The sequence below is a fragment of the Stigmatopora nigra genome, chromosome 4 (assembly GCF_051989575.1).
Source record: "Stigmatopora nigra isolate UIUO_SnigA chromosome 4, RoL_Snig_1.1, whole genome shotgun sequence".
Classification (NCBI taxonomy): domain Eukaryota; kingdom Metazoa; phylum Chordata; class Actinopteri; order Syngnathiformes; family Syngnathidae; genus Stigmatopora; species Stigmatopora nigra.
Window position 1 is genome coordinate 218,231 of NC_135511.1, and position 27,164 is coordinate 245,394.

The 27,164-nt window shown below is 52.5% G+C and overlaps 4 protein-coding genes across 5 annotated transcripts; 2 read left to right on the forward strand and 2 right to left on the reverse strand.

Annotated features, from left to right (window-relative positions):
- Positions 1-5: 5 nt before the first annotated feature.
- LOC144195954 (DNA mismatch repair protein Msh3-like) lies at positions 6-13,128 on the reverse strand. The gene is made up of 22 exons (XM_077715863.1): positions 12,820-13,128; positions 12,629-12,722; positions 12,139-12,350; positions 11,785-11,988; positions 11,593-11,709; positions 11,412-11,529; positions 10,874-11,013; positions 10,632-10,798; positions 9,271-9,380; positions 9,058-9,172; positions 8,796-8,880; positions 8,149-8,258; positions 7,759-7,891; positions 6,786-7,142; positions 6,639-6,703; positions 6,435-6,551; positions 6,185-6,292; positions 5,794-5,908; positions 5,547-5,704; positions 2,665-2,851; positions 340-665; positions 6-253 (listed from the first exon to the last, which is right to left on the reverse strand). The coding sequence occupies exons 1-22, from the start codon at positions 12,940-12,942 to the stop codon at positions 172-174; spliced, it is 3,243 nt and encodes a 1,080-aa protein (XP_077571989.1). The 5' UTR covers positions 12,943-13,128; the 3' UTR covers positions 6-171.
- A 352-nt stretch (positions 13,129-13,480) lies between these two features.
- LOC144195319 (myogenesis-regulating glycosidase-like) lies at positions 13,481-18,713 on the reverse strand. 2 transcript variants are annotated; one of them, XM_077714870.1, is made up of 6 exons: positions 18,570-18,713; positions 17,252-17,553; positions 16,597-17,128; positions 15,735-16,539; positions 15,383-15,495; positions 13,481-15,243 (listed from the first exon to the last, which is right to left on the reverse strand). In XM_077714870.1, the coding sequence occupies exons 2-6, from the start codon at positions 17,527-17,529 to the stop codon at positions 14,896-14,898; spliced, it is 2,076 nt and encodes a 691-aa protein (XP_077570996.1). In that variant the 5' UTR covers positions 17,530-17,553; positions 18,570-18,713; the 3' UTR covers positions 13,481-14,895. The 2 variants fall into 2 exon arrangements, with proteins under 2 accessions (XP_077570996.1, XP_077570997.1); XM_077714871.1 differs by lacking the exon at positions 18,570-18,713 and adding an exon at positions 18,200-18,551.
- A 37-nt stretch (positions 18,714-18,750) lies between these two features.
- On the forward strand, positions 18,751-21,596 carry LOC144195322 (izumo sperm-egg fusion protein 1-like). Its single transcript, XM_077714874.1, has 9 exons — positions 18,751-19,403; positions 19,470-19,541; positions 19,773-19,853; positions 19,936-19,956; positions 20,016-20,105; positions 20,171-20,298; positions 20,434-20,584; positions 20,684-20,828; positions 21,026-21,596. The coding sequence occupies exons 1-9, from the start codon at positions 19,199-19,201 to the stop codon at positions 21,123-21,125; spliced, it is 993 nt and encodes a 330-aa protein (XP_077571000.1). The 5' UTR covers positions 18,751-19,198; the 3' UTR covers positions 21,126-21,596.
- A 2,763-nt stretch (positions 21,597-24,359) lies between these two features.
- LOC144195321 (alpha-2B adrenergic receptor-like) lies at positions 24,360-26,817 on the forward strand. Its single transcript, XM_077714873.1, has one exon. The coding sequence runs from the start codon at positions 24,367-24,369 to the stop codon at positions 25,792-25,794; it is 1,428 nt and encodes a 475-aa protein (XP_077570999.1). The 5' UTR covers positions 24,360-24,366; the 3' UTR covers positions 25,795-26,817.
- Positions 26,818-27,164: the final 347 nt, after the last annotated feature.

Genomic DNA, 27,164 nt, shown 5'->3' on the forward strand with positions numbered 1-27,164 from the left:
AAATGTTCTTTTTTTTTATTAAAACTTGTGCACTCAATTTTCTGGCCGTCAGTAGTTTTTAGTGGAATCCAAAAAAAAGCGAACTTCTTTTCATAATGTACACAAGGCACGTTTTTGGATCCTGAATACATACGTCTGAATGAATGAATGAATGTAGGTGGAGAGGTGGTGTCACAAGCAGTTGGAGTTCAGCCATTGGTCCAGAGAAGCTTTGTCCGAGATGCTCCAAACCTCCGACAGCAGTTTCTTCCTCCTAAAAGAAGACGGACGGACGGATTGGGGGTTACATTTTTATCCGACAGTGCCTTTCATTGGCACCCATTGACCGATTGCGTTTACCTCCGGGATCGGACGGCGTCCTCCAGCTCCCGGGCCTTGAGGGCCGCGCCGCGGAGCACCGACTCCGGGATCTCGGCCAAGCGGGCCACGTTGAGGCCGTAACTGCGCTCGGAGGCCCCCCGGCTCAGCCGGTACAGGAAGGTGACGGAATCCCGACGGGGCTCCTGGTCCGGGTTGGCGGGGGACGCTCTCCCGGGCCTACCTTCCGTCTGCTCGGGGTCATTGAGGAGGAAGGACGTGTGGTAATTGGACACGTGGCGCGGATGCGCCCGCTCCAGCTCGCGCAGAGGCGGGAAATGGGTCACGAAGAGCGTGAAGCACTTCACCTGTGGGGGACAAAAGACGGAAAAAAGTGAGGAAAAACCCGGGTGCCAGGAGCATTTCCTTCACGCCGTCGGCCCTTTCCGCACGGCCGGCCACGTTACGTAAAGGCCGGCCCGAAAGAAAGGCGAGGAGTGGGACGGCGCCAGAATAAATGCGCTCACCCAAAAAGAAAAGCAAGGAGCCAGAATAAATGCGTTCACCCTTGCCCACCTACGCAGTAGCTTTGGCAGCCTCCGCTACCAGCCAAAAAAAAAGAAATTTCTTCCATCCTACGAGCGCATAAAAAAATACTATGGAGCACGCTGCGACAAAACGGCAGCCGGATGCCCAGGTGCCGCCATTTATTTAGTGGACGGGCTCCCACGTGGAGGACGACGGCGTCCTCATCCCAGCGCCGGCCGGGGTCAAGCGGGATGCAAAAATAGGCACTTCAAAAATGGAACGGAGCACGGGCGTCAGGTGCGCTCACATTTACGTAAGAGAGCCACGGGCGCGCTGACGTAAATGTCGCCGCACCTGCCAAAGAACAAAGTAGTTGCAAGTGGACGGGGAATTTGGAGCCAGACATTGTTCACTCGTCACAAAGAGACGTCCCGTCCGTGTTTGACTGCATGATAAAATAAGCAGTCCATTTGGGCGCCCCATTCAACAAAGGTTGGGCGTGACTGCAAATAGCGCTAGCTAGCTTCCCCGCGCTGGCCTGCCTGTCCGCCCACGTGGAAGGAGTCAAACAAATGGAGCGGGCCGGCGGACGCTCGGTGCCAATAACGGTCCGACGGGGGGGGGGCTGACTGGCCGCTCGTTAGTAGCCACGACAAGCTTGTGGGTGGGAGGCGGCCATTACATCAAAGTTGAAAACCATTAGCAAAGTTGTCCAAGTTGGTGAGCTCAAAAGGCTTTTTAATTTTGTTTTTTTCGACTTATTCCTTGCCATTGACAGCAATGGAAAGCAATTTAAATGGAGAACTAGTGTCAACGGTTGGCTGTGGCTCATTTGACATGGACATCTACTCTCATGGTTTCAATATCTGTGGTGAAAATAAACGCTGCAGTTCTACTCCCGCCCACTAGTTGGCAGCACGCAGCAGCCATGCCGTCCGTCCGTGTGTGCGGAAAACGTAGCGTGTGGAACAACTTGTTTTCCTTTAAAGTCATCTCAAGACAATGCGTCCAAACTAAAATAGGTGTTATTGTTGCGACAGAAAGCTGAAAATACATACACCTTCAGTTGTTCGGCACTAAAGAGTGTGTTGTTCAGACATAAAACAAACAGTTTCAGACCCGATACGAACGATATGGGCCGCAGCCAGATACACAGGCAAAAAAGACAGCGCTAACTTCACCCAGCGGGTGACTTTTCATTTTTTTTTTTTCCTCCCCCGAACCCACGCGCGTCGTGATCAAGAAGGAAGCGTCGTTGTCGTCATCGCCGCTCTATAAGGCTTTCTGGTCCAATTAGGCGCCACCACATTTGCGCCGCGCTCCAACGGCGTCGGCGCTAACGACGAGCTAACGAGCGTCGGCGGCCCGGGGCCCTTTGTGATCTCCGCGGGGAGAGCCCACAAAGATTTGGCGCGACTCAACCTACCGCCGCTTTCTCTCGTCTGGGTTTAAGCGGGGGGTCGACGGCGCCACGGCGAGGGGGGCGACCTTTTCTTTGGAGTGCTTTTGGGAGCGCCTCGCTTGGCTTGGCCTGCCTGGCTGGCTCGGAGAGCTGTCACTTTGAAACTCCGTCAACAAGTCGCTTGAGGAATTACGTTCGCTAAAACGAGCGTGGCTTTACGCGCTTCATTAGCTCGAGCCGAGCCAGCCCGTGGAAAAGTTGCACCGCACAAATTCAGCCAGCTTTTACGCCATCAAGTCTACGTGGGTGCCTTCAAATGTTTTCGTCGCCCAAAAAAAAGGAGCGACATTTTTGCTAACGGCTCACTGCGGGCCGACCCATCCGCGTGCTTACACAACCGGGCCTTGTGGAAAAAAAAAAAGAAGCGTGAGACTCACCACGGTGATCAAGTGACGCAGGGTGGCGTGGGCGATGGCCACGCCATCGTGGGTGCTGGTCCCTCGTCCCAGCTCGTCCAAGATGACCAGCGAGCGGTCGGTGGCGCGGGAAATCATTTCCGAGGCTTGGCTCAGCTCCTCCATGAAGGTGCTGCGGCCTCGCTGAATGTCGTCCGACGCTCCCATTCTGTCGGAGAGAAGAAGAAGAGGAAGAAACGGGGTTTTAAAATGGGATTAGCCACGTCCCGTTTCCATATTATTATCCTTCCGTCGGATCCCAACTATTGGGTCGCCGTCAATCAGACGCGTTGGAATATTTGGAAACTTCTGCTTTAAAAATGGGATTCCTAAATGACCGCTTGGATGAGCCTCATTTGCACCATTTGCTTAAAATCGGGCTCACCCACATCGGATGGAGATGGGCAAAACAAATCCAGACACTTTCAATTAAAGATGAAAAGAAAAGTCTGAATGGGAAAAGGATCCATTTCAATCAAGTGAAATTTCGGATGCTAATTGCCGTCTTTGAGCCTCGGAAGCGCTCATTAAGGGGGGCCCCTTTTGCTTAAAGTCTTCCTCATTTCAGCGTAGTGCAGGCGGCATCTTTACTCCTCCCCTTTAACGGCTCCGTATCGCCACGGCGACGCAACCGGCGATGGAGAGGAGGGGCTTGGGGGGTGCGTGCGCCTGCATTTACACGAGCTCATTAAGAAGGGCACGTACGCGTACCCGTGGGTGACTCGGGGGAAATTAGCCGCGCTCTCGCTTCGATCCAACGGGCGCCGGCGTTTACGCTAAAACGGGTTCCGTCGGAACGGCGCCGCCCCGCTTGGCCATTCCACGGGAGCGTTTGTTTAGCCTGCGTGTTGGCGCCTCGACAAATAGCGAGCAGGCGGTGTCGGGCCATTTGGAATGAAAGCTGTTTGACTTTTCCAAAGAGGCCTTCTCCTTTTGGCTGTTTCCATAACAACCGCAAGAGGATGGACGGACGGACTGGAGGCGCAGCGCAGCGCGGCCGCCCCGCTGGAAATGTGTCCTGGCGTTCAACGCAGTCCGACGGAGGCAAACCTGGACGTACGTAACGTAAGAGCAAACAAATTGTCCCGGAGCGCGGAAGGCAGAGCAAAACAAAATCAGATTTTGCCAGCCCCCGTTTACGCTGGAAACTCTGACTGCTAATCAATCATTTGGATGATGCGAGAGCGGGGAGCCCATTAAACACCCACGCAGCATTTGATTACCCTCACCAAAGCAGCCAATTGCACGGCGCTGTTAAAAGGCATACCCGCCCGCCCGCCCGGCTTATTACGGGCGGAAACGCACGCAATGAAATGCCAATTTGACAGACATTAGACATGTGGCCGGGTGTCCATATCCATCCGCGCTTTGTGCCGTCCCAATTAGGAAGGGATAGGCAAAGACCAGATGAGACGGGACGCCACGGGGAGGGATGCACGCTCAGAGGACACCGACCAGCCCTTGTCTGCCTTTTCCAATAAGCGGAATATTAACCGCTAATCCCTTTGGTAAACAGGACACAGAAGGGAAAGGCGCCCGCACACACAGTCGCACACTCATTTGGAAACAAGCTACGCGCTGCTACTTAAAACGTCCAATAATTGCTTCCGCTGCCGTTAAACACCCTTTTCAATCCACTTGAATCAAGAGTGGCTCAAACGGGCATTGCCAACTGTTGCTCTTCTTTGAGCACACACACACTGTGTGTGATTCTGGACTATTTTGCGCCTTGGGGCGGGGGGCAACCGCCCCCAGAAACCCACCCTAACCTCCCACCCAGCCTTACGTAAGCTGCTTCATGCATTAGGAGCACCCATGAACACAGTTTAGAATGTATTTTTTTCTTTTTTACAAGAAGCAAATTGGGCTGCTGAGCAAAGGATAAAAACGACAACAAATCTACGAGCCAAAAGCGTGATTTTAAGGAAGGCTGGAATGAAATGGAGAAATTGCTGACAGAGTTTTGAACCCCGTCGAGTGGCTACATAAAAAAAATAAGGAAAAAAAAACTGCTTGGAGCAAGAAAAGAAAGACAATTAGGCCCATCTGTCAGCCATTAAGACTAATTAGAGGGAGCAGCAAGGCCACCAGTGAGTCGGAATTGTTGTGGATTGAGCGCAAAGCGCACAAAAGGAAGGGGGACGAGTATGGCACGGCCACGGAGGAGACTAAGCATATTTCATGAGGCGCGTGGCGGAGGACAGCCACAGATTACAGCGGATTACTCCACGGTGACGCGGCGCAAAATACAATGATAGCAACCACGATCTCCTTTTGTCAAAGCACTCCATGGAGAAATAGCAGAGCGGTGAGTGACGTCGTCATGGGAACGCTCCATCCACGCCGAATAAAAAGCAAGTCACTTTACCGCCACTGTGGCACACGGCGCCAATTAGCGCTTTAGGCTTTTGCTCCACCTTTTTTGATTTACATGTGAAAAATTAGGAATGATTGACATGAATCAACCATTTGTTTTTTTTTGTATTGTATTGGGCGTCCGATCAATTTGGAACCCGGCAGCGAAGCAACAACGTGGGGAGGCCTCATTTATTGGACTTTGACCCATTTCCGTGCCACCGACGGTGTTAAAAGTTCAATTCATTGGAATTTGACAGCAATGGCGTAGCACTTGGCCGGCACTTAATTGGCACCTCCCCCGAGGTTAAGCGGCACTTGTGCGGGGTGGGGGTTGGCCAAAGCCATTCCGCCCTTTTGGGTGCAGGATTTTTTTGGACTATTTAACATAGTAAGGTTGCGCAAAGCTTTCCTCTTTAGACTTTGGAACCAAAGCCCCCAGTGCGGCCCACGGTAGAATAGTTTTTGCCAGCCCCGCACTACTTAGAGAGGAATGAACTTGGTCCCACCTGGTGTAAACGCCATCCAAGATGCCCAGCCGGGCCTCCGAGGCGGGCACGTAGGAGCCTATTTGGGCCATGACGCAGATCAGGGCCACCTGGCGCAGGTACGAGCTCTTCCCCCCCATGTTGGGGCCGGTGATGATCATGGTTCTTTGTCCGTCGGCCTGAAAAAGAGGGGAAAGTTCCAGAGTCAGCCAAAGTGCCGTCGTCCACGTACTGCGGGCAAAATGGGCGTCGCTCGGTTTTGGCGTACCCGGAGATCCACGTGATTGGCCACGTACTGGCCGTGCTCTCTGGTCAGCAGCTCGATGGCGGGGTGCCTGCCGTCCTCGATGACGATCCGACGCTGGCCGTCCGACACTTGCGGCCTGTCAAAAGACAAACGGGAGTGTGAAAAAGGACTCTGGCGGGAATTTCAAGCACGAGCGGAACCCAAGCCCATTCGTCCACGCCACATTATCGGGGAGGACGACAACTTTTGGCTGGCATAGTGGGCGGGTGGGCGTGTGTATTTGAGCCAGCCAGAGTAACGTTGGCGATCTGGCCAGCGCGCCGGTTAGCTAGCCCGCCCACGCGGCGTTTGTGCCCACGCGGGAAACGCAAACACAGCCTATATAAAATCCACAGTGGAGAGCTTACATCACCTGCAATAGTCCCCGTGTTTGGCGGCCTGGGCCAATGAGAAGAGGCAGTCCATGGTTGCTAGGTGACTAATGGCCCTTTTCATGGTGTGATAGTGCTCCCCAAAGTGACTGCCAGAGAGGTAGAGGGAGAGATTTGCCCACGTAAATGAGCAGAAATGGCCTCCCCGCGGGCGGCCACGGCCACTCTGGGAAGCCGGCTCCCGCTTGGGAACAGGCTTGGGCTTGGCTCAGGTGGCGGCGACGTACGTACTCCAGGAAGAGGCTCCACTCCTTCTGGCAGTCGGAAAGCAGCCGCTCACGCAGTTGCAGCAGCTTCTTCAGGTGCTCCGCCACAAAGGGAGAGTGATAGCGGCTCACCAACTTGGTTCTGTCCAATCAATAAATGAAAAGAGAGAAAAAAAAAGGGGTTATTTGAAATGGATCTAGCTAGCTAGCTTCTTCCCTTCGGTCTCACCCGCCCACTTTGAGCCAGTTATCGGGGACCAGGGAGGACTGCCGGTTCTTCACTTCGATCATAAACTGTGTCGGGAGGAGAAATTAAAAAACAAAAAAGGGCGCTCAAGCTCAATCTCCCGTCGGACGGGGGTGACGCGGCGAGTACCTCCTGCCCCGCCACGGTGACGTAGTCCAGGGCGGGGTTTTTCAGGACACGGCGGACGTCTTTGAGATGGTCCTCCAGCCGACGTAGCACCTCCTGGATCTGCGCTCTCCTTTTGCGCAGCGCCGGGAAAGAGGAGGGGTCGGCAAAGAGCTCCGTCTTGTTCCCGCACTTGGCCGCCTTTTGGTCCAGCGAGGCCAGGAAGCCTTGGGCCGGGGCCAACAGCTCCGGAGCGTCCTCCAGGAGGGATCGCACCAGGTCGGAGCGGATCTCCGCTCGGATGGTCGGCAGCAAGGCCAGCAGTTCCAGCGACAGGCGGCAAAGGCTGCCCACCGTCAGGTAAAACTCCTGCGTGGACGACTACGAGAAACAAAACAACAGAAAAAAAATGCACTCGGACGCTTTCCGATCGATAGGAAACGCTGCGGCGGATGTCGACGTTTCCGCAAAAACAAATGGAGTTGGCGTTGGGCCCGAGAGGATTGATTTATGGACTGACAAGACGGGCTGGCCTCTGGGGAAGACGGCCTATCGTGCTTTATGATAACCATTAGGGGACTTTTGCCATCGTTAAAGGTTAATGAGAGCCAGCATGCTCTCAAGTGTTCATCAGCGAGCGCCGTTTTACGCCCCCCTCCCCCCCGATGTCGGAGACCACTACGCGGTGGTCTCCAACGGAACCCATTTGACGACGTGATGATCCGCGTCGAGGGATTCTTGTGTGCGCGCGCAGAGAGTGACATTTATGTTGCTTTTGTCTTAATGATGGATTTAAAAGTTGAATGCGAAAATGGGCCTCGAAGACCCCCTGACATTTTAAAGATGAATTAGAGGGAAAATGAGATTGTGTCAACCTTTGAAGTATTCCCCATCTCTCTCTCTCTCTCTCTCTCTCTCTTAGTGTCTTTGCAGATAAAGTGATGGAAATGCTTTTTCAGAAGTCAACTAAGCATGCATGAGCCCTTCCTTTCTTTACCTTTTTGTTGAAAATGCTGCAAATTCCTCTCTCCAGATCAGGCAAACGCACCAGCAGGGATTTGATGGTCTGGAAAGTGAGCGAATCTGACTCGAGGATTTCCTGCACCGCATCCTGCCGCTCCAAGATGGACCTAGAAAACCCAACACAATTGACTGAGCAAACATATCACAAAGACACAACATTTCTTTATAGCCATGACTACTTTACTATGAACTGGCAACATCACATTCGACGGGCCGTGCTAAAAGCACTACCAATCTTCCATATTATTTGGGCAAGTCCAACGTTTTTTACCATTCATTTGGATATGGGCTGCGAGGCCGATCTACCCTTGAGAAGGATACGAATAAATAGAAGAAAGATATCCAGGAGGGAGTTTACACTCACTGCGCATCGGTGAGCGGACGAGTCAGCCACTTCCTCATCAGCCTCTTTCCGAAGGGCGTGGAGGTGTGGTCCAACACCCACAGCAGACTGCCCCTCACGCGATTGTCCGTCTGTTAAGGAACGCACAACGGAGTTGGAGAAGGCCCGCGTCGAGAAGAAGGGGGGAAAAAAAAAAGTTTGAAAAGAGGAGACCCAAGTCCGACCCGACCCCGTACGTGCACCAAACAAGCGTCGCCCACGCGAGCCTCGCCGGTCGCCGGACAATTTGCCGGCCGCACAAATGTTGACGGAAGGCCTCGGGAGGGCCATTTCCTTCCCATCGAGCGGCGCGGAAATGACCCGTCGTGGCTCCCGCACCAGAATAAAAGCGTCCCGATATGATGTATGTGCACCAATGGAAAGCCAACGAGGCCCCGTGGCCTACTTTCACAGTTCAAATGGATTCCATCGCCGTGATTGAAAAGCAAAAGAAATAGAAATCGAGCAAATATACACGAGCACGTCCGCCTCACAGTTGAGTTCCGAGATGGAGGCTTCCCATGTGGGTTTTTTTTTTTCAGGTACTCTGCTTTCCTCCCTTGTGGGCTAGCTGGCTGGCAGGCAGGCAGGCAGGCAGGCAGGCAACGGAATATGAAGAATCAAATCACCTGATTTTGCAGGATCTCCAGGTTCCTGAGACTGGACGCAGTCAGGATCATTCCCTCCGACTCGGCGGTCAGACGTTGGAAGGAGCTGCGAACACACAAAAATAAGCCCAATCAAGGCACCCACATTGTCCAATTTTCACCCAAAAGCGTCCAAATCCTTTTAGATTTTTGCCTCGACCGGCTTTTTAGAAAGATCGGAATTTTTTTGGAGCGGAAATGGAAGGAAGGTTTAAAGGGAAGTGTGCCGCCATTGGGAGTGTACCTTTGGCTTCTGAGCACTCGCTCCAAGTTGAACTCTTGGAGATACTGGACCAGTGGACCCAAACAGCAGATGATCGGGCTCTCCAAAGAGCCCACGTGTGCCAGAGCACGGGAACCTGGACAAGGCCGACGCCGGTTAATGCGCCGCTCCAAGAAAATGTGGCCATGTTTAAAATAATCTTTCAATAACGCAGAGGAAGATCAGGAGCCAAACCTTGGGCCTGATCTTGGCAATAGAATTCAGTCAGGGTGTTCATGGCGGCGGCAAACTCAAATTGGGCGCTGTCCCTCATTTCCAGGCGCACTTTGTCGTCAGCCCGAGCGCTGGAGAGAAAGGCGGACGCCGATAAATGGCGTTTTCCTAGTTAATGAAAAGGGTGGGGGTGCGGGGCGGGGGGTGCTTTGAAGGCAAGGCAGACACGCACGCGGGCGGGCGGGCGGGCGCTCCACGGCGCCTCATTCATCGGTGCCGCAATGCCGCTTTCAAGGACTCGCCGGCGAGCTTTGTCCGACCCGTTGCCACGGCAACTGAGGCAAACACCCGCCTGTAGATGAACGTCGGCCGGCCGGGGGCGACCGGGTTTCTTACCACTTGCTCTCAAAAAAAAAAAAAACATTGTTTCGGTGAACGTAAATGACGACGGCTCAAATCGACTTTGGTGAACAGAAAAAAATAATAAAGAATTCTCAAGCTCGAAGCCGACATGAAATCACAGTCAGTGATTTAGAAGGCTTGCAAACATCCATCCCCTTTAGTCATTTCATCTGTCGCATCCCGGCCAGGTCATTAAAAATTAAAAAAGGGGGTGGCTTCCATTTATACTTTCAAGAATAGGAGAGAACATTGGTGTGGAAAGAGCCAATGGCTGACTCCTATTGGACACACAAATCGGTCCACAGGCAAGGGCGACTCGCAAATCTCCCGGGGGCTCATTAGACTTGTTTCTCCGTGGACACACCCGCACGCAAGCCCCGTTGCCGCTACCGGCGGACGACCCGGGAGAGCGTCACGCACACCACGTACACTACACGAGGAGTGAAGCAGGGTGGATGTGATTAGAAAGAGCTCAATCCAATGGCTCACAAAAGGCTTGTTCAACAGTCGCTATTTGATGTGATTGCGAAGCGGCTAGAATTTACCAAGCAATTTTCCCATCATTTCCACGGAGGACCACTCAAATTTCATTCCTTTTAATAGGGCCGAAGAGTGCTCGGCATCCCTGCCTTCTTCTACCATCTACCGGTTAGATCGGGGAGGAGGGGTACAGGACGAGAGCTGGATTCAAACCCAGGTCCATCACTGTTTGCCCACCACTCCTGGGACCTGCATTTCATTTTGGGGATGATGAGTTTGTGGAATGACAAATGAGGAACGGGAGAAAAAAAAAAGATGAGCCATCTTTCTATTTATCCAATCAACCTCACAGAGTAATCTAATCCCCTCCCACTCGGTGATGGGATACTCATTTGTGCCTAATGCAGTGAGGAAAACCCCCAGAGACAACGACATGCGGCTTCAAAGATGCAGCGTCGAGATGGGAAAAACAGTCGAGCCCCCCCTCCCCCATTGGTTACCTGGCATTGCCGATGCTCTGCAAGAGTTTTTGCGTCTGGGCCGAGAGGTCAGAGGGCACCAGGATCTCCGCCGGGTCCATCTTCAAGACCCGACTCTCCAGTCCACAGCGAGAATGGACGTCGTGGAAAGAATCCATCTGCACCTCTCCCGTGCTGGGCACCACGGCCTTCGACGCATTGGCAAAATAGACAACAATTGGAGTCCCAAATCAACTGGGGAAAAGTATTCAAATGGGACTCACCACCAGGCCCACGGTCAGCTTCTTCTTCGACTTGTCCCATTTCTCGCTAATGCACAGGAGGACGCCGTCCACGGGATCCGACGTGGCATCCCGGCCCTCGTCGTCGTGGTCGCCGCCGCCCCCGCCCACCGGGTTGACGTCTAGAGGGTACGTCGAGGAGATAACGCCGGCAAATGAAGCCGGATAATGAACGCGTGTGATAATGTTAGCCTGAACAGCCAGCTAAAAATCCTCTCGAGAATCCAGAGACAACAACAATATTTCCACAATGAGTAATGTTAAGGCGCCCTACCATTTAAAATGGGGGAGGGCTCTTAAATGGTAGAGCCACATTCTGTCATCCGTCCACAAATAGCGGAGAATTGACCCTCGAATTAAATCAATCAACGCAGAAACGGAGGGTGGATGCGTATCCGTGGCTACCCAGCGTAATTCTGACCCACCCTGGCCCGAAAAGTAGGATGGACGGTGGGCGGGCGGGGCGACGTGAGCAAAAAAAAACAAAAACAAATTGAGAAGTGGTTGTCAAAAAGGATACCTTGGCCCACCAGCGTGGACTTGGTGTAGAGCGCGCTGAGTTGCCGTTGAAACAAGGCGTTTTTGTTGACCCCCAACGCTTTGATGGCGGAAGTCTCCGTCTGCTTGACCACGCCCACCTGGCAAGAGAAAATGATGCCTTGAACTCTCCAGTGGCGTCCATTTGAACGGCTTCTTCTCACCTTGTGACCTCGAGCCACCAGTCGCCTGACGTGTATGAATAATCGATGCGTGGGGACGCTGCACGTCATAAAGTTGTGGTCCAGGTAACAGACGATGTTCAACTCCTTTGCTGCAATCTAAGGAGACGACGGCGGCAGTGCGTCACAAGGCCGTGGCGACACATTTGACGGGCGCTCGGTCAGTCTGCTCACCTCGGCATCCTCTCCGAAAAACCTGTATTTGTATCCACACTCCACGGCCAACAGGGCATCCTTGTACTGCTCTTTCAGCTGCACCACCTGCTGCTCCAGGGGAGTGTACACGCCCTTTGAGCGCCTGTGGGGGGCGCTGGCGCCCGATGGCCGACTATCCTCCCGAGCGTTATCTCTGCCGCCTTTTGCCGCATTTCTTCTTGGCTTGGTAAACCGAAAAGGAGAAAAGTCAGTGGTATTCTTTCATCACCTTTAAAGGCTTTCGGGGTAGTTATAGCGTTTAAATGTAACATGGGTCTCATTAGGGAAAAATGAGATGTAGAAGAGGCAGTAACCATGTCCAATTTGTAGTACCTGGCTTGACTGCTGTTTTTCTTCCCCCTTCTCCAGCAGTCGGTCATCATTGGCGTGTCGACGGAGGACCTTAGCGGGAGAGCGGCGAGCCGGCCCGCCCGCCTCCTTCAAAGCGGTCACGCCGGGCATAATCATGCAGCTGAAGCCTTTCAACCTCTCCAACGTGGAAGGGCATAATTGCCCTGCTCCTCGGTTCAATGACAGCTTTTTCTCTAGGAGAAGAAATCAGATGGCACTTCATTTCATTGGGACTTGAAAGGTAATCCAATAGCCATACTGAAATTAGAAAGTATAAGTAGAACCACGGGATCGTATTTCTAGTTTTTCAATAAAATTGCTGATGAGGGTAGCTGAAATGTAAATGTATTTTTAACGAGAACACAACAGAAATCAATCTGACAGTAATTGTAGTCGGCTCAAAGAAAGGGGGTATTGTAACATTCACACATTGGCCGTCTCAATTCAAGTAGAATGAGTGGCATGAGTTTACCTGCGAGCCTGTTTCGACCTCCGTCGTCCCCCTTCAGGGAGAGTCTGGCTTCTTTGGAAGGGACGTCGTCCTCAGAGTGCTCTAAGGGGCGCTTCTGTGTGTGTGGGGGAACAAGTACATGTATATATATTTGCATGTGATGGGACACAAGTCGTTCAGTCGTGACGGCGAAAAAAATGGCCGGTCCGAACCTTGCCATTCGGGCGCTCGCTGTCCTTTCGTGATTTGAAGGCGCCGCCACCGTCACCAGGTCCTTTGAAGTACCTGCTAACTAACGGTTGAGAGGCACGCGACTTTTTCGCAGCTTTCGGCATCCTAACCGCTCAATGTTTACTCACAGTAACGCCAAACTTATCGGTCACGAGCTCTGCTATGGATCTGTCGCTCGCTTACTTTTCAAAACACAGCGTCGCCTTGATGTGACGTAGCCCATGATTCGCGCCAAAAGACTATCAGGGCTTCCTGTTGAGGCTTTTCAGTTGCACTAGTGACTAGTCGTTCAATTGAAAACGTTACTGAAACCAATTTAGTTTAGTTTCTAGTGATGATACAAACCAATAATGTTTCTTGTTAAACGGAAAAGCCGTGTGTGCTAATTGTGCGCGTCAATGTAAAAGTGTACTTGGTGAATAAAGATTATTGGAAGTTGCAATATATACTATTTGGTGATTATTTTGGGGAAATTCACTTCCGGCCCAAAAGCACTCCACATCCTCCTTGTTTTATAAAACATTGAGAATGAGTTCGTGCACTACTGTAATTTCAAAGGACCTTGTGCTTTCTCCCTTATGATGTTTAAGCCCAAGTCACATAAAACAGATAATGACTGACAAAAATAAAGACTATCAGATCAAAGGTGCAATTCATCTTTATTCGCAGATCAATAATATCTGCAAGTAGGTACTGTTGTCTGCTCCAAACTGCCTGTTTGCTACTAATTGGGTTTAAACATAGCTGGTTAAAGGTTTCAAGTTATTGAAATGGTGACCATTGACACAATGTTTGTTGGCCCATCCATGCTTTAGAATTAAGAGAAGTGATTTGGAATTTTGGAAAAGTACTTGGCACTATAGAAACCATCCAAAAGCAATGAACTAAAAATATTTGGCAATGGGAGATAAATACAGACACGAGTATAGTACTGATGTTCAAGTCTTAGTCGAGTGGGTCTCAAACTATGGTCCAAAGGCCAAAGTTTGAGGGTCCACAAAATAGAACTATCTTTTTTTTAAAGTACATAGCCAATGTAAGCCCCCCAAAAAATAATAATTTACTCCTCCTCCCTTACTTTTGGTAAAAGTAAATGCTCTGATACTCTGTTCTTACATCAGAGTATTTTCAGACAACATGGATCAAATGCTTTTTAGTTGTTTTGCCTCCAACAAAATACTACTTTGCTCGAGTAAAATGTTCAACCCCGAAACAGTCTGTTTTTTTTTTTGTCTTTGTCAAGATGACAGCGCCAGTCTCATGACATTCAAAATAAGTTTTCCTGGAAAATAGTCAATGTTTTAATTCCTCTAACAGAGTTCTGATTATTACTGGATTTTTGCAAGAATTTCCCCCTTTAAGGCATCCCAGAAAGATTTTAGATCCCCTGACTTATTGCATATCGTATAAATTAATGAAGCTCCACAAGGAGTGTCAAGTTCACCCTTAATATCATCCTTGATGAAAAAAAAAATATATATATATCCCTGTCACAGAATAAGCAAAGAAGGGAAAGATTGTACTTAGTCGGTCAGTGTCCGAGAGTGAGGACAAAGACACGTCGGTTAGCTTATGTCGCGGCGCGCTAGCGTACGAGGGAGCGCGTGGAAGACTAGGGCAATGACACAATCATAGATTGTTGACGACAGTCGGTAAAAGGCACATGAGAAAAGGAAGGGGCAATACAATCGAGTGTTTGATCCAGCGTTTCCATGCAGCAGTTCAATGACACATCAAAGTCGGGTGGAATTCAACCTAAAATGGTCACTCTGAAGAACGCATGAATCATGCTTAAAGACAGCTCGCTATGGCCTGCTTTGACAATCTTGGAGCTCAGGGCTCAGAGAGAAGCGCAATCCAAAAGATCCAGGTGGAATAGCGTGGACCCTCCCGTCGCAGAGTGTTGAAATTTATGGCAATGCGGAGGCCAAAGTTCTCCTCCCTTTGCATCCAAATGGCCGCTGGTCTGCTTTGGCCGGCACGCGGGTGGACAAGACAATGGCGGATCCTAACGAACGCCACGAGCGCTAAGGAAGGCTCCGGAGGCCGGCACCAATTCACTGAACCCAGGTAAAGTAGGCGATCTCGTCCAGGTCCACGGGGTAGTCCGTCAGGTACTTGGGTCCCTGAAGGAAATGCTCTCCCTTGTAGCTTCTCCAGCTCCCCGCCGGCAAGTAGATGTCCCTTTCCCGCTTGTCCGGTTCCAGGACGGGAGCCACCAGCAGCTCGTCCCCGATCAGGAACTGAGAGTCCACCTTGTAAGCCGCCTCGTCGTGGTGGGCGATCCACCACAGGGGCCTGACGATGGGATCACCCGTGTGGAGCACTTCTTTGGCCAACTTGAGAACCCGGGGAGCCACCAGGGTCTCGTGGAGTTTGGTGAACTTTTGCGCTATCTCCACCACCTGCCCGGATTGGCGACACGGCGTTTAACGCAAATGCGGGCGGGAGAAGGGATCGTGGTTATTGCGAGGGGCGCCCCAATCATAACCCAGATGATACATTTAAAAAAAATAAATAAAGAAGACATTTAAAATGACTCACTTGTTCATCGTAGTGCCACGGTGGGATGGAAAACTGCATCGCGGGCATGAAGGCAGACAGCTCCAACCACCTGATGTAAAGTTCTCTGTCGGGCAGATCCTTGCCGTTGTCGCCTAAACAAAGCACACAAAAGGCTGGTGAAAAGCGAGTGAAATCTTTTTTGATCAAGTGCAGCCAGAGGCAAAGGATTTCACCGCGTATCCTAGCAACTTGGGACAATGGGAGGAGAACAAACTCCCGTGGGGCACATTCAAACTATTTCTCCTTCAGACTCCAAGACTCCGTCCGTGTCCTACGATTTGGACGGGACAACATTCAAATGAAATCAAAGCCTTCTATGGACGTGGCGTACCCTCCATGTGGTCAGCGTAGGCGTTCCCGCCGATGGTATCGGGCAGCACAAACTGGTAGCCCAGGATACCGACGGTCAAGACGGTGGGGACGATGGACTTGAGGCCCAGCTCGTAGCCCCACACCGAGTCCCTGTCGATGATCCGGTAGAAACAGGAGACGTTCTGACTCTGGTAGCCCACCCTCAGCTCGGCCCGCTCGCTGAAGGGAACGGCCATCTCCGTGTAGAGGCGGGTGAAGGCCGAGGGGTCGCTCAGCGGCACCAGCGTGCTGAACTGCGCCGGCAGGTAGCCGCTCTCCCCCGCGTCGAACTTGAAGGAGGTCACGCCGTAGCGCTCTTTCATCTCCTCCAGTTGCGCCCGGTACCAGTGGCGGGCCTGGGGATTGGTGAAGTCCAAGATCCCGCCGATGCCGTTCCACCAGCGGACCAGCGCCGGCAGCTGGCCGCCGGGCTCGCGCACAAACAGTCCGTCCCGGACGCCCACGCCAAAGTTGACCGAGTCGTAGTTGACGAAGGGGTGCGTCCACAGCGTCACCCGGAAGCCGCCTTCTCGGAGCCGCCGGAACATGCCGCTGGCGTTGGGGAACTTCTGGGGGTCAAAGTCAAACTCGCCGTAGTCGGCCGTGTAGCGGTCGTCCAGCTCCAGGTGGGAGCAGGCGAAGCCGTGTTTACGGATGTCGGCGGCGTAGCGCAGCAGCTTGTCCTGGCTGACCGACGTCTTGTACAGGGCCCAGGTGGACCACACGGGGTGCTTGAACACCTCCACCGAAGGAACCTTGACAGGCTTGGGGAAATAGCGACGCACCTGGCCAGACAAAGACCCATTAGGCAAGGCACAAGTCCGCCAAGACACCGCACCTACCATGTATTTATGAATGGAGGTGACATCCGAGCCCACGCAAACCCGGTAGCTGAGTTGGGGCGAGGCCCGCCCTCCCCGCGCCGGCCTGAAGGGGGAATCCCGGTAGCGGGCCTGGAAGCGTAGCGCCAGGTCCTTCTCGGACCATCCCAGGTGGAAGGGCACCGAATCGTTAATTTTGATGGCCACCGCCTTGGAGGAGAGCCAGTAGCGTTCCAGAATCCCCCCGAAGGCGTCGCGCTGGGCGTAGACGTCGCCGGTGACGAAAGGCCGCGGTTCCCGCTCGCCCTCCACGGTCAGGGGCCAGCGCTGCGTGGCGCTCTCCGCCCCGCCGTACCAATGGGAGCCGTTGCAAGGCATGGTGTGCTCCACCGGGCCCTGGTGGTCCAGCGGCTCCCAGCGCACGCGGTAACACGTCACCGTGTTCTTCAGTCGGACGCTGTGGATGAAGAAGTGGACCCGGCCGGCATCCGAGCGGGTGCAGCTCAGGATATTTTCCTCCAGGGAGCAGGAGTCCAAGTCCAGTTGGGCCGAGCTACAAAAACAGACGGGTACGGGTCAAATTTACGGGGCGAATGGCTTCCGGCTAACGCTGCGGGGTTCCTCTAAATTTGTCCCGCCTCCCGCCCGTCCGCTCGTCAGACCCAGAGCAACCCACCCGAAGGTCATGGTGAATATAATGGCGCCCGTCTGGTTGCGGATGACGAAACCGTCCTCGTTGAGATCCAGCAGCTCCGTCTTGACCAGCTGGGCCTTGCGGAGGGATGCCGAATAGTAGCACCAGGCCACCACGGCGGCCAGGACCAAAAGGCATCCCAGGACGCCGGAGACGGCCAGCGGTCGGGCCTCCCGACTCCCGCGCTTTTTCAGCGGCGAGTCCCCGGGACCGTCGGACGAGTGCAGCTCCCCGGGCACCGCCGGGACCATCTGGTACATCCTGAGCTGGATTCAGGTCGGCCCCTGAAAACAAAAATGCAGTCAGCGAGTCAGTGAGCTAATTGTATTTACAGTGTGAGGGTGAGCAATTTATTATTTCTCTGGTGGTGACATTTTCCCGGGTGCTTTTATGTCTGCCGTTAGGAAGGCAAATGAGCTACTTACTTCAAAATTGTAAAATGTGTTGTTCTTACATGAAGGAATGTCACCATAACAGTTTTTGAAGGGCAAATGTTTTCCCCTAAAAATCGAGATAAATAAGTGACATTCGTTCTCTTTTCCTGCCAGCATGATATTAAAATGCTGCTTTAAATATTATCTCTATTGGCAGGTCATAAAAATGTAGTCATTCCCCGAGTCGTGATAATAATACCTACCTCAAAAACAGTAACAGCCAAAATAAACAGTATTGTAAATCTACATTATACTTGTATAATGACAATAAAAGCATTCAATTCAGATGAGAGCTAGTTTGCACGCAATAAACATCCCCAAAAGGTCATTTCATACATTGTTTTTCGGGTGGTAGCTCGATGTATAAAATGGCCTTACGATACGATATTTGTGATGACAGACAGGCCAGGCATGGGCGAGTTAGCGTAGAAACAGTGAAGCCACTGCCGAGAAAAAATTGACTTGATAATCATTTTAAATGGCTGCGTTTACATACCGGTTCGGGTAACGTCGCTACTTTGTCGTAAAGCGAAGAAGAAAAAGAAGAAGACCTGCTTCTTCTCGGGCTTGCCTACGAGTAAGCGAAATACAGAGAACAATATGAACGTCATTACGTTCTCTTCATATATTTAGGCTTTTAAAGCGTTTTAAAAAAACAATTGTTTGGCTAGTCTTCATGGCTCGTTTTATCTTCAACAGGCCCAGATGAAACGACCTATAGAATACGAACAGTCGACGCTACTAAAGTCAACTACGTTCCGTTTTTCTATCGGACCGAGTCGGGATTTTCTTACGCGAGGGTGTCACTCGTTACATTTTATTAAAGTGTGATTAAAAGAGACATTGGAGAAGCTTAGGATACTCACGTAGTTCATCTGTGTCGCTTGACTTCAAGCGGACGCCCGCCAACAGCTGCGCAGGTGCAACGGGGCTGATTTGTGGTCCCGCCTACCAACAGGCCAACTCGGAAGCTGATTGGCCCAGACGCGCGTCCGTCCAAATGGGCAGGCTTCGGCTAGTTGGACTTCCGCATTTCACTTTTCACTCTACTTGCAACAACAAAGAGTACATATTTGCCAATTGCCGTGTTATTGTTAATTTTTCCAGCTGAGCTGACAGTATTTTACTTTTTGTTGGTCCACTAAGGCATAATTTCTGTATTATTATCCCTGAATTGGTGACCAAGAGCGCACATCCATACATAAAATAACTAAATAATCCACCCCTTTTCCCCCGAATGCATTCCAAGTACAAATTCTGAGTACATTTGCCATATCTGATTAGCCAAATACATATTTGATAACAGTGACTATAAGAGTGACCTCATAAAAGAGTGACACGCATTGATGGAAATCATCATCATTAAAGACAAAGAGTGGACAAGACAACATCAAGTTAATAGGAGCAGGAATAGGAATGCTACTGAAATTCAATTTGTTCGGGGAACATTCCAGAATAGCGGGTTATCTGCTCATGTTTTCTAGGGTCAGGCGGGATGCTCCTGACCTCGCTGGTTCTGGCGCTGACGCTGGCGTACGACGCCGAAGCCTGCCTGCAATGCGACAGCGGCGTCAGGAACATGCACGAAGCCTTTTCCCTGTCCAAAAGTCCCGCCAGCAAACAGAAGGCCTTCCAGGATATGATAGACAGCGCTTATAGCCAGTACCGGGACGCAAGCAGGAAGCAGAAGGGCGTCATAGGTGAGAACTGGAGCCCTTGACGCTGGGTATGGCAGGGTGGCCAATGACCTTTGTGTGCCTGCTTAGATGTCACCACCCTGTACAGGGTCAAAACGGAGTACCAGATTGCATTTAAACTCTTCCTGGAGCAAAATACCGGTGAGAACCTCCGCAAGGCACTCATTTATCCTCCCGTCTAGTTCAAAATTCACATTTTGGGGCAAAATGCCTTCTGCCCTCACAAACTCCCAGACTTTAGTCCGGTTAACACTCAATATCATTGAAACACTATTTATATATTTGGCAATTTTGAAAGACTGGAGGCATATAGTGGCCATTTTTATGGAGATGATGGAGCAGCTTGTGACGTCCAGCTCTTTCCCCCCCAAGACAGATCCTCTGAATTCATTAGTACCCTTGCCAAGGGGCAAAATATATTAGAAAGCCACTTGACGACGTTCATCCGCGATGGTAAGTGGCATCTGTCTCAGCACGTGGACGTCACCATTTACGGCGTGATTTAGAGGAGCCTGTTGTTTTGTTCCCTCTTCAGGATTGTGCCCCAACCAATGTGGTGAGTTTTGATCGCCAACGTCAAAAAGAATAGTGAGAGAATGTCTTTGTGACTTCAAGGACTCTTGAGAAGACGAGTGATGGATTGCATCTCCTGCGATTACAAGATCTACAGCTGTCCTTCCCCGTCGGGCAAAGAGGACTGCGGCGGTACGTCTCGGCGTCACACGATGGACGGTCGTGTCACTGTCGCTTTTTTTCCAACAACCCCGCAGAATACCCAGTGGAAGCCGAGGAGAGAGGACAGGCCGTCCTCAACTGTTTCCGGCCGTGGCATTCTTTTGTCTTTGGGAGCCGGGAGTACCGCTACACGTGGGCTCCCGCCGTTAAAAGAGGCAGAAAGGTCTGACACGGATATCCCACGCCAGGCCCCGCCCCCGCTGACGCTTCATTTTGTCTACCGCCGCCATTTCTTGTGCAAAGGCCTTGAGGAAGCAAGCTAACATTTTTGCCTGTGTTTGTGTGTGTGTGTGCGCAGCCCAGAGAGCGTGACTTCCGAGATCTAAGTGTGACCAAGGAAGCCTTCGTGGTGTTAAATCAGCTCCGCTGGAGCGAGCAGGGGACGTACCGATGCTCGCTGATGGGCCACGATGGGACGCTCCTCTACAAAGTCACATTCCTCCTCAGGGGTAAAGTATCGAAATCCCCGCAGAGCGCTTTTTGGAGAGGAGAAAATGGAAGGTCCACCGGTCTTAATGGTTCCAAAGTTAATGGTCACTTCTTCGCAGTCACTCGAAAGGCGCGGCCAAAACGTCGACCTAACTTGACGCTGCCTTCGCTCTCGGAGATCCCAGGGGGGGCGCTGATGCGGCTCATGGCCGTGGTGACCGCTCTGAGCCTGGCGCTCAGCCTGGTCTTGGCTACCGTCATCGGGTGAGTCGACGCGGTTCTTCTTGTGGTAAATGTGGCAGCAACATTTCACAAAGCATCGCGTGTTAATGAGAAAAAGCTCCGGTAGCAGAATCCCCCGCCATTTCAAATTCCCGTAACCTCGGACGGTAGCGAACGTGCTCTTGAACTGGACGACAATCGGCGATTGACAACGTGGTTGTCCGTGATTTCTTCCTCAGGAAAATGATTCGGCAGAGAAAATCCCAGACGCAGAGGAGTGGAGTCGGAGGAGAAAAGGACTATTGGTGGAATAGATGGTGTGCACTGTTTAGCAACTAGCTAGCCCGCATTTACCTCCCCTTCATTTCGACAACGAGAGCGGCCTGCGGCAATGCTAACAGTACTGTGAAAGAATACTGCGAAACAGGGACCTCTAGCGGCCACCATGACGAACTCCCTTCTTCGCAGTCTTCCAGTAGATGTCTCTGTCTCACTGTTTATGGAAATTGCAGCCAATTTGAACTTGAAACATGAAGCTCAAAGCAGGAAAAGACTACTAATACTAGTTTAAAAAATAGGGTGATACTGTCAGAAAGATGAATGCCCGTAAAGGAGAATATCCCAAAAGGCCTGTTGGCCGTCCACATTAGCAAGAAGGAACGGCGAGTTAAGCCCAACATTAGACCGTTCATTTTTTAGTTCAACGAGCGGACTTTTGCAAAGCAAGTCGGGTTAATTTCTCCGACCAAATTTAAGTGTTGTGTGTCCTGAAGTTTTCTGCTAATGATCCAAATAAAAGCTGACAACGCGGCCTTCTTGGTTTTGGAGGCCATTTTACCATCCAAATGTTTGCCAACTTGAATAAGCGTTAGCGGAGGCCTCCATCGGTGGACGTTTAGCGGCGGTGGCCCCGCGTGGGGCACATCCGCCCGTGACCAAGGCGCGCTTAAAAGCTTTATTTTGTTTGCCGTTATATTTGGAACACGCGGCGCAGATGGCGCGGCCATTACGGGCGCCTACTTCACGGCCGCGCTGGTCGGGCAGGAGGAGCGCTCTTTAATTAAATGAATAATGCGCGGGCGGCGGCAGCGGCCAGGCACGCTAACCAAACAAACAGGACCTCCTACCCACGGAGCGTTCACCGCGTGGGCCGCCGAGTGCCTGCCTGCCGGCGTGCCGGCGTGTAAAGTGGGCCCCCGTCGGAAAGCGCCCGTCCGCCACGTAACGCTGACCTGCCCTCGCCAACCGTGAACCGCCATTTCAATTTAGGAGCCTGACGCATGCAAGGGGGGCGGGGGGGGGTACTCCACCTCCGTCAGGGCGCCGCCAGGGGGACGTGGCGCGGGATTTGGACGGAAGTGGAGTCACACCGAGGCCGGGCCAGAGTGAAAGTTAGCCATGGACGATGCGCCGTGAAGTTCTTTTTATTTCATTTGGATGCTTTATTTGCCACATATTTCCAAATTAGGCTAATAAAATGGCGAAAATGAAGCGCGCGGAGTGAAAAAGCAAGTTATAAATCAGACAAAAGCAGCCATGCCAAAAAAGGACGGAGCATCAGCGAGCCCACTTCTCCGTTTGTCCGCTACCTCCAAGTCCGCCCACCCGGTGACCTTTTCCGTATTTACAAAAGAAATGGAGTCGTCAATAACGATGTAAAGATGAAGAAGAAAAGGAAATGAATATCAGTTATTCTTCCGTATCTTCAGCCAGAAGAGTCTTCACTTGAATTATTTATCTTGTCATTTATTCCTTAAAAAGGTATTTTAAATCACCGAGGATACATTTTTTTCAGCCCACATCGATGGACTTGTTTTTGATGCGACTTAGATAATGGGTGCGATCCCGTGATATCAAGAGGCTTTGAGGTTTGATAAAAAAAAAATACAAGTTTTTTTTCAAGACGGGAATTCCTGGGACGGAGGCGCTAATAGCTACGGCTTGTGAAAAAGGAAGCCATTCTTCATAATGGAGACCTTCTTTTGATCCAGAGGTCCTCAAGTCATGACTAGTTATCACAAGAATTCAATAAAAAAAAATAGAAAAAGTGTATTCATAGCATCCCGCAGAAATCACATGAAATAGTGCCCGCAGTTAGGGTCCGATGCTGTACATTGAAAAGCGTGAAAGTCAAGCCAGCACAGAAGCGCCGGCCAGGAGCAAATCAAGGCACACACACAAGTCTACTAAAAGGAAAGAACGCTTCGCATTTGAATTTTTCAAAGGTCAAGTCACAAGAAAGACGCCGTGTGACGTTGGAGGAGTGAAGGAGTGCCTTCATCCATCTTTCTCAATGGAACTCGCCAGAGTTCCCAGGGAACACCATGGCTCTTTTCTTTCAACAACCCACACTTTTGCCACTTACACACATCCAGAAAACTCCTTTAGAGTGCTAAAGTGAAAATGTAAAAAATCATGTGCACTCCTCTTATGTTTCAAAATGTACTTTAAAAAAAAAAAGTATATTCTGCCACCCTTCAAAGGTATTTTTTCCACCTACGACTGGTCATCCGGAAATGGATCAATTGTACTGGAATGGTGGATTGGCGGCTCGATGCGCCGTTACCCCGTCGTGACTGGGAGATCACAATTGCTCCTTTGGAATTGTCACCGTTTGAGGTCGTCGCAATCCCGTGACGCCCACAGCTGCGCGCTGACGTCAGTGCCAGAGAAAGGGGGAGAAAGAGAGAGAGAGAGAGAGAGAGAGAGAGAGAGAGAGAGAGAGAGAGAGAGAGAGAGAGAGAGAGAGAGAGAGAGAGAGAGAGAGATGGGAGGAGAGCGAACTCAGGTCCGCTTCTCGGAAAAGATGCGCCTCACAAGCTGACGAGGCGCCGGTGGAAGGAAGAAGAAGAAGAAGAAGAGCGAGCGCTGACGGACGCGTCGGGATCCGTTTTAACGTTTGCCAGTGAAGGATGGACGGAAGCTTCTGGAGCCAGCTGCTCAAACATTGGCAACTTTGGGCTTTGCTCACTTTTTCTTCTTTTCCCCGATGAGGCGTGTCTGCGTTAAAAGGACTGGCCAGCGGCGCCACACCACCTAAGCCCACACTTGGCGACATAGCCTCCTTCTTTCTGGACCTGGAAGAAAACATTTGCCCCCCCCCCCCCCCCCAAAAAAAAGAGTCCTGAGCTGTTTAGAGGGAAAAGGTGAACTATGACCCGGGGGAAACGGGGCTTTTCCCCAGCGGCGGATTCCCCGTGGAGAGGCGGCGAAGAGAGCGCCACGGCCGCCCGCGTTCGCTGAGCTTACCATGGACTCGGAAGCTCCGTCGGGGAGGATGCGAGGGAGCTAACGTTTGGACCGGGAGAAACACAGAGAGGTAAATGCCGGCGACGGGGCGGAAAAACGCTCAGACGGGAAAGACCCGTCTTTGTGGCCTCCACCAAAAGTGGAGTGCATGGCGGGATGGCTCCTCGCTAAGTGAAAAATCAGTCAATGCAAATTCCCCAGGCTGAATTTTAGTGATATTGGGCGGGGGGCTGGGGTTATGGCTCTGAATCTGACTCCGATTCTGACTCTGACTCCAGACTAAATCCGTGATCTATTTCCCCCCCCCCAGGCAGACGCTTGATAGCACAGCATGGCCCGGGTTCAGGAGAGCGGATGTTCCCTGGAGCCGAGCCCCTGGAACGGGAGCTGGGCGGGCGGCGTCCCCGTCCCCGTCCCCCTCCCGTGCAACCAGAGCGTCCACAGGCCGGCGCCCTACTCGCCCGAGGCCACGGCGGCCTTCGCCACGGCCATCACGCTGATGGTGGTGTTCACCATCGTGGGCAACGTGATGGTGATCATCGCCGTGCTGACCAGCCACTCGCTGCGGGGCCCGCAGAACCTGTTCCTGGTGTCGCTGGCGGCGGCCGACATCCTGGTGGCCACGCTGATCATCCCCTTCTCGCTGGCCAACGAGCTGCTGGGCTACTGGTACTTCAAGTCGCTGTGGTGCGAGATCTACCTGGCCCTGGACGTGCTCTTCTGCACCTCGTCCATCGTGCACCTGTGCGCCATCTCGCTGGACCGCTACCTGTCCATCTCGCGGGTCACCTACGGGCGCCAGCGCACGGCGCGCCGCATCAAGGGCGCCATCGTGGTGGTGTGGCTCATCTCCTCCGTCATCTCCTTCCCGCCGCTGCTGTCGCTGAACAAGAGCGAGGCGGGCCAGCTGAGCGACCGGCGGGGGCCGCAGTGCGCGCTCAACGACGAGCGCTGGTACATCCTCTACTCCACCATCGGCTCCTTCTTCGCGCCCTGCCTCATCATGATCCTGGTCTACGTGCGCATCTACCAGATCGCCAAGCAGAGGACGCGCCGCCCGCCGGGGGAGCCCCGCAAGGACGGCCCTTCCACGGCCGCCACGCCCGCCGGGCCCGGTCGCCGGGCCAACGGCGCCGGGAAGACCTCGGCGGAGGAGGAGGGGGAGGAGAGGGAGGAGGGGGCCTCCCCGGCCTCCAAGCCCTCCTCCTCCGCCGAGGGGGCCAAGGGCGCCGCCCCTTCGGCCTGGCGTAAGGCCGGGCGTCCCAAACGGGGCAAATCCCACAACAACAACGGCGACAGCTCCAGCACGGACAGCGAGGCCAGCAACGAGAGGGCCCCCGGCGGCGGCGGGGGCTCCGGCGCCGGAGCGCGCTCGCCGGCCTCCGCCCAGCGCCAGCGCGACGTGTTGAGCACCCCCAAGGGGGCGCGTCTGGCGCCGGGCAGAAAGTCCAAGATGGAGAAGAACCCGGGGGCGGCGCGGCGCAAAGCCATGGTCAACCGCGAGAAGCGCTTCACCTTCGTGCTGGCCGTGGTCATCGGCGTGTTCGTGGTGTGCTGGTTCCCCTTCTTCTTCTCGTACTCGCTGCAGGCGGTGTGCCCCGAGGCCTGCGCCATCCCGCCGCCGCTCTTCACCTTCTTCTTCTGGATCGGCTACTGCAACTCCTGCCTCAACCCCGTCATCTACACCATCTTCAACAAAGACTTTAGGAAGGCCTTCAAGAAGATTCTCTGCCGAGGAACCAAGGGGACCTTCTTTTAGGGCGCTCGGCCGCGTGGACCTTTTTGACCGGAGCTTTAGCAGCGCCGCCGCCGCGAGCCTAGCCTAGCTCCGGGCTCCACGTTCTCCGAGGAGACGGCCAGCGGACGGATGCCTTTTGCGAGCACCGGACCTTCACGCGCTAGTATTTTGGACAGCATTTTCCGGGACGGGTCAAGCATAAACTCCAGATCATTCCCCCAAAACGCCTGACCCTTCAAAAAAAAAAAAACAAAAAAAAAACAGGCACATTGTGAGGCCGCCAATCAGGGAGGACTCAGCGCACGCACATGTGTTATATCCGGGACATTGGACTCTGTTAGAGCGCTGCCATAGTCTTGGGATTTTCCAGGCGGCTCATCATACTTGTACACGTGAATATTGACATGGACACAAACGCGTGCTTGTCGGGGCGGAAAATACGGTCAAGACGGACTGAGTCATCAACGGCCACGAGCCGCCGTTTCAACAACAACAACGGCCATCGAGACTTTCTTTTGGGACTATTCGCGGGCTCCTCTCCATCTTGTATTTTTGTCCCTTTCCTTGACCAAACACGTGTGTTTTGAATGCGGCGCACACATTTCATGGAGCGTGTGGGAAAAAAAGGGCTGGCCGCCACCTATTGTCTCATTGTTCAGTGCGCCGGAGAGCCGCCATAATCAAGCGCGGAGATACTTTGCCGGACACGTGACGGCTAGGCGGCGGGCGCTTTGGCTCGGCTTTGGCAAATGTCCTCCTTCCAGAAGTGTTCCCGTCGCCCGGAGACGCATTTCTGGTGTAAAAAGGCGGCGTGGGTCTGATCCTCTCTCCCAAACTCTTTGGAAATGATCATATTTTTTGGATCAAAACAAAAAATAACAAAAAAAAGGATAAGAAATGAAGCCAAAGACATTTTCTATGTGCGTGGGAGGGAGGAGGCCAGCGTTCATTAGGCAAATACGTCAACACGCCACTTGAACTGATAGGCCAGCTGTATGTTAAGCACACAAGGCTAAAAGTGGAGAAACAATGTGTTAGCGCTCCACGTCCGGGTTTGCGCCCGCTCTAGCGTGGCATGGCGGTAGACGGGGGAGGGGGGGAAAGCGACCGTTTCCAACTGGAGTACGACTGGGCCGTTTTTTGGGGGGCGGCTACAGACCAAAGTTTCCCGCTCAAGCCTTTTCGTGAGCCCGAAAACCTTGGCCCCCAAATCCACGTCGGAAAGACAGCCATTTAAAAAAAGCGTGGGTCGGAGGGCCCGGCGGGATGTAAGAAAGACTACTCGTATATTTATTTCCAACTACTGAATGTTTCTGCTGTATTTATTGGTCCATGGCAGTGCTTTTATTCCGCTATTGGATTGCTGGCTCACAGGGTAAAAAGATTGTATA

What these genes read in the sequence shown, in the direction of transcription:
- LOC144195321 (XM_077714873.1), top strand. Translation starts at nt 24,367, where the DNA reads ATGGCCCGGGTTCAGGAGAGCGGATGTTCCCTGGAGCCGAGCCCCTGG.
- LOC144195319 (XM_077714870.1), bottom strand. Translation starts at nt 17,529, where the DNA reads ATGTACCAGATGGTCCCGGCGGTGCCCGGGGAGCTGCACTCGTCCGAC. An exon ending in CCTCCATTCATAAATACATG is followed by an intron (nt 16,540 to 16,596) that starts GTAGGTGCGGTG and finishes TTGTCTGGCCAG; the next exon opens with GTGCGTCGCTATTTCCCCAA. An exon ending in CTACGCTGACCACATGGAGG is followed by an intron (nt 15,496 to 15,734) that starts GTACGCCACGTC and finishes TGCTTTGTTTAG; the next exon opens with GCGACAACGGCAAGGATCTG.
- LOC144195322 (XM_077714874.1), top strand. Translation starts at nt 19,199, where the DNA reads ATGCTCCTGACCTCGCTGGTTCTGGCGCTGACGCTGGCGTACGACGCC. An exon ending in GGGCAAAGAGGACTGCGGCG is followed by an intron (nt 20,106 to 20,170) that starts GTACGTCTCGGC and finishes ACAACCCCGCAG; the next exon opens with AATACCCAGTGGAAGCCGAG. An exon ending in GTCTTGGCTACCGTCATCGG is followed by an intron (nt 20,829 to 21,025) that starts GTGAGTCGACGC and finishes TTTCTTCCTCAG; the next exon opens with GAAAATGATTCGGCAGAGAA.
- LOC144195954 (XM_077715863.1), bottom strand. Translation starts at nt 12,942, where the DNA reads ATGCCGAAAGCTGCGAAAAAGTCGCGTGCCTCTCAACCGTTAGTTAGC. An exon ending in TGGAGATCCTGCAAAATCAG is followed by an intron (nt 8,259 to 8,795) that starts GTGATTTGATTC and finishes GTTCCTTAACAG; the next exon opens with ACGGACAATCGCGTGAGGGG. An exon ending in CGTCCGCTCACCGATGCGCA is followed by an intron (nt 7,892 to 8,148) that starts GTGAGTGTAAAC and finishes TGGGTTTTCTAG; the next exon opens with GTCCATCTTGGAGCGGCAGG.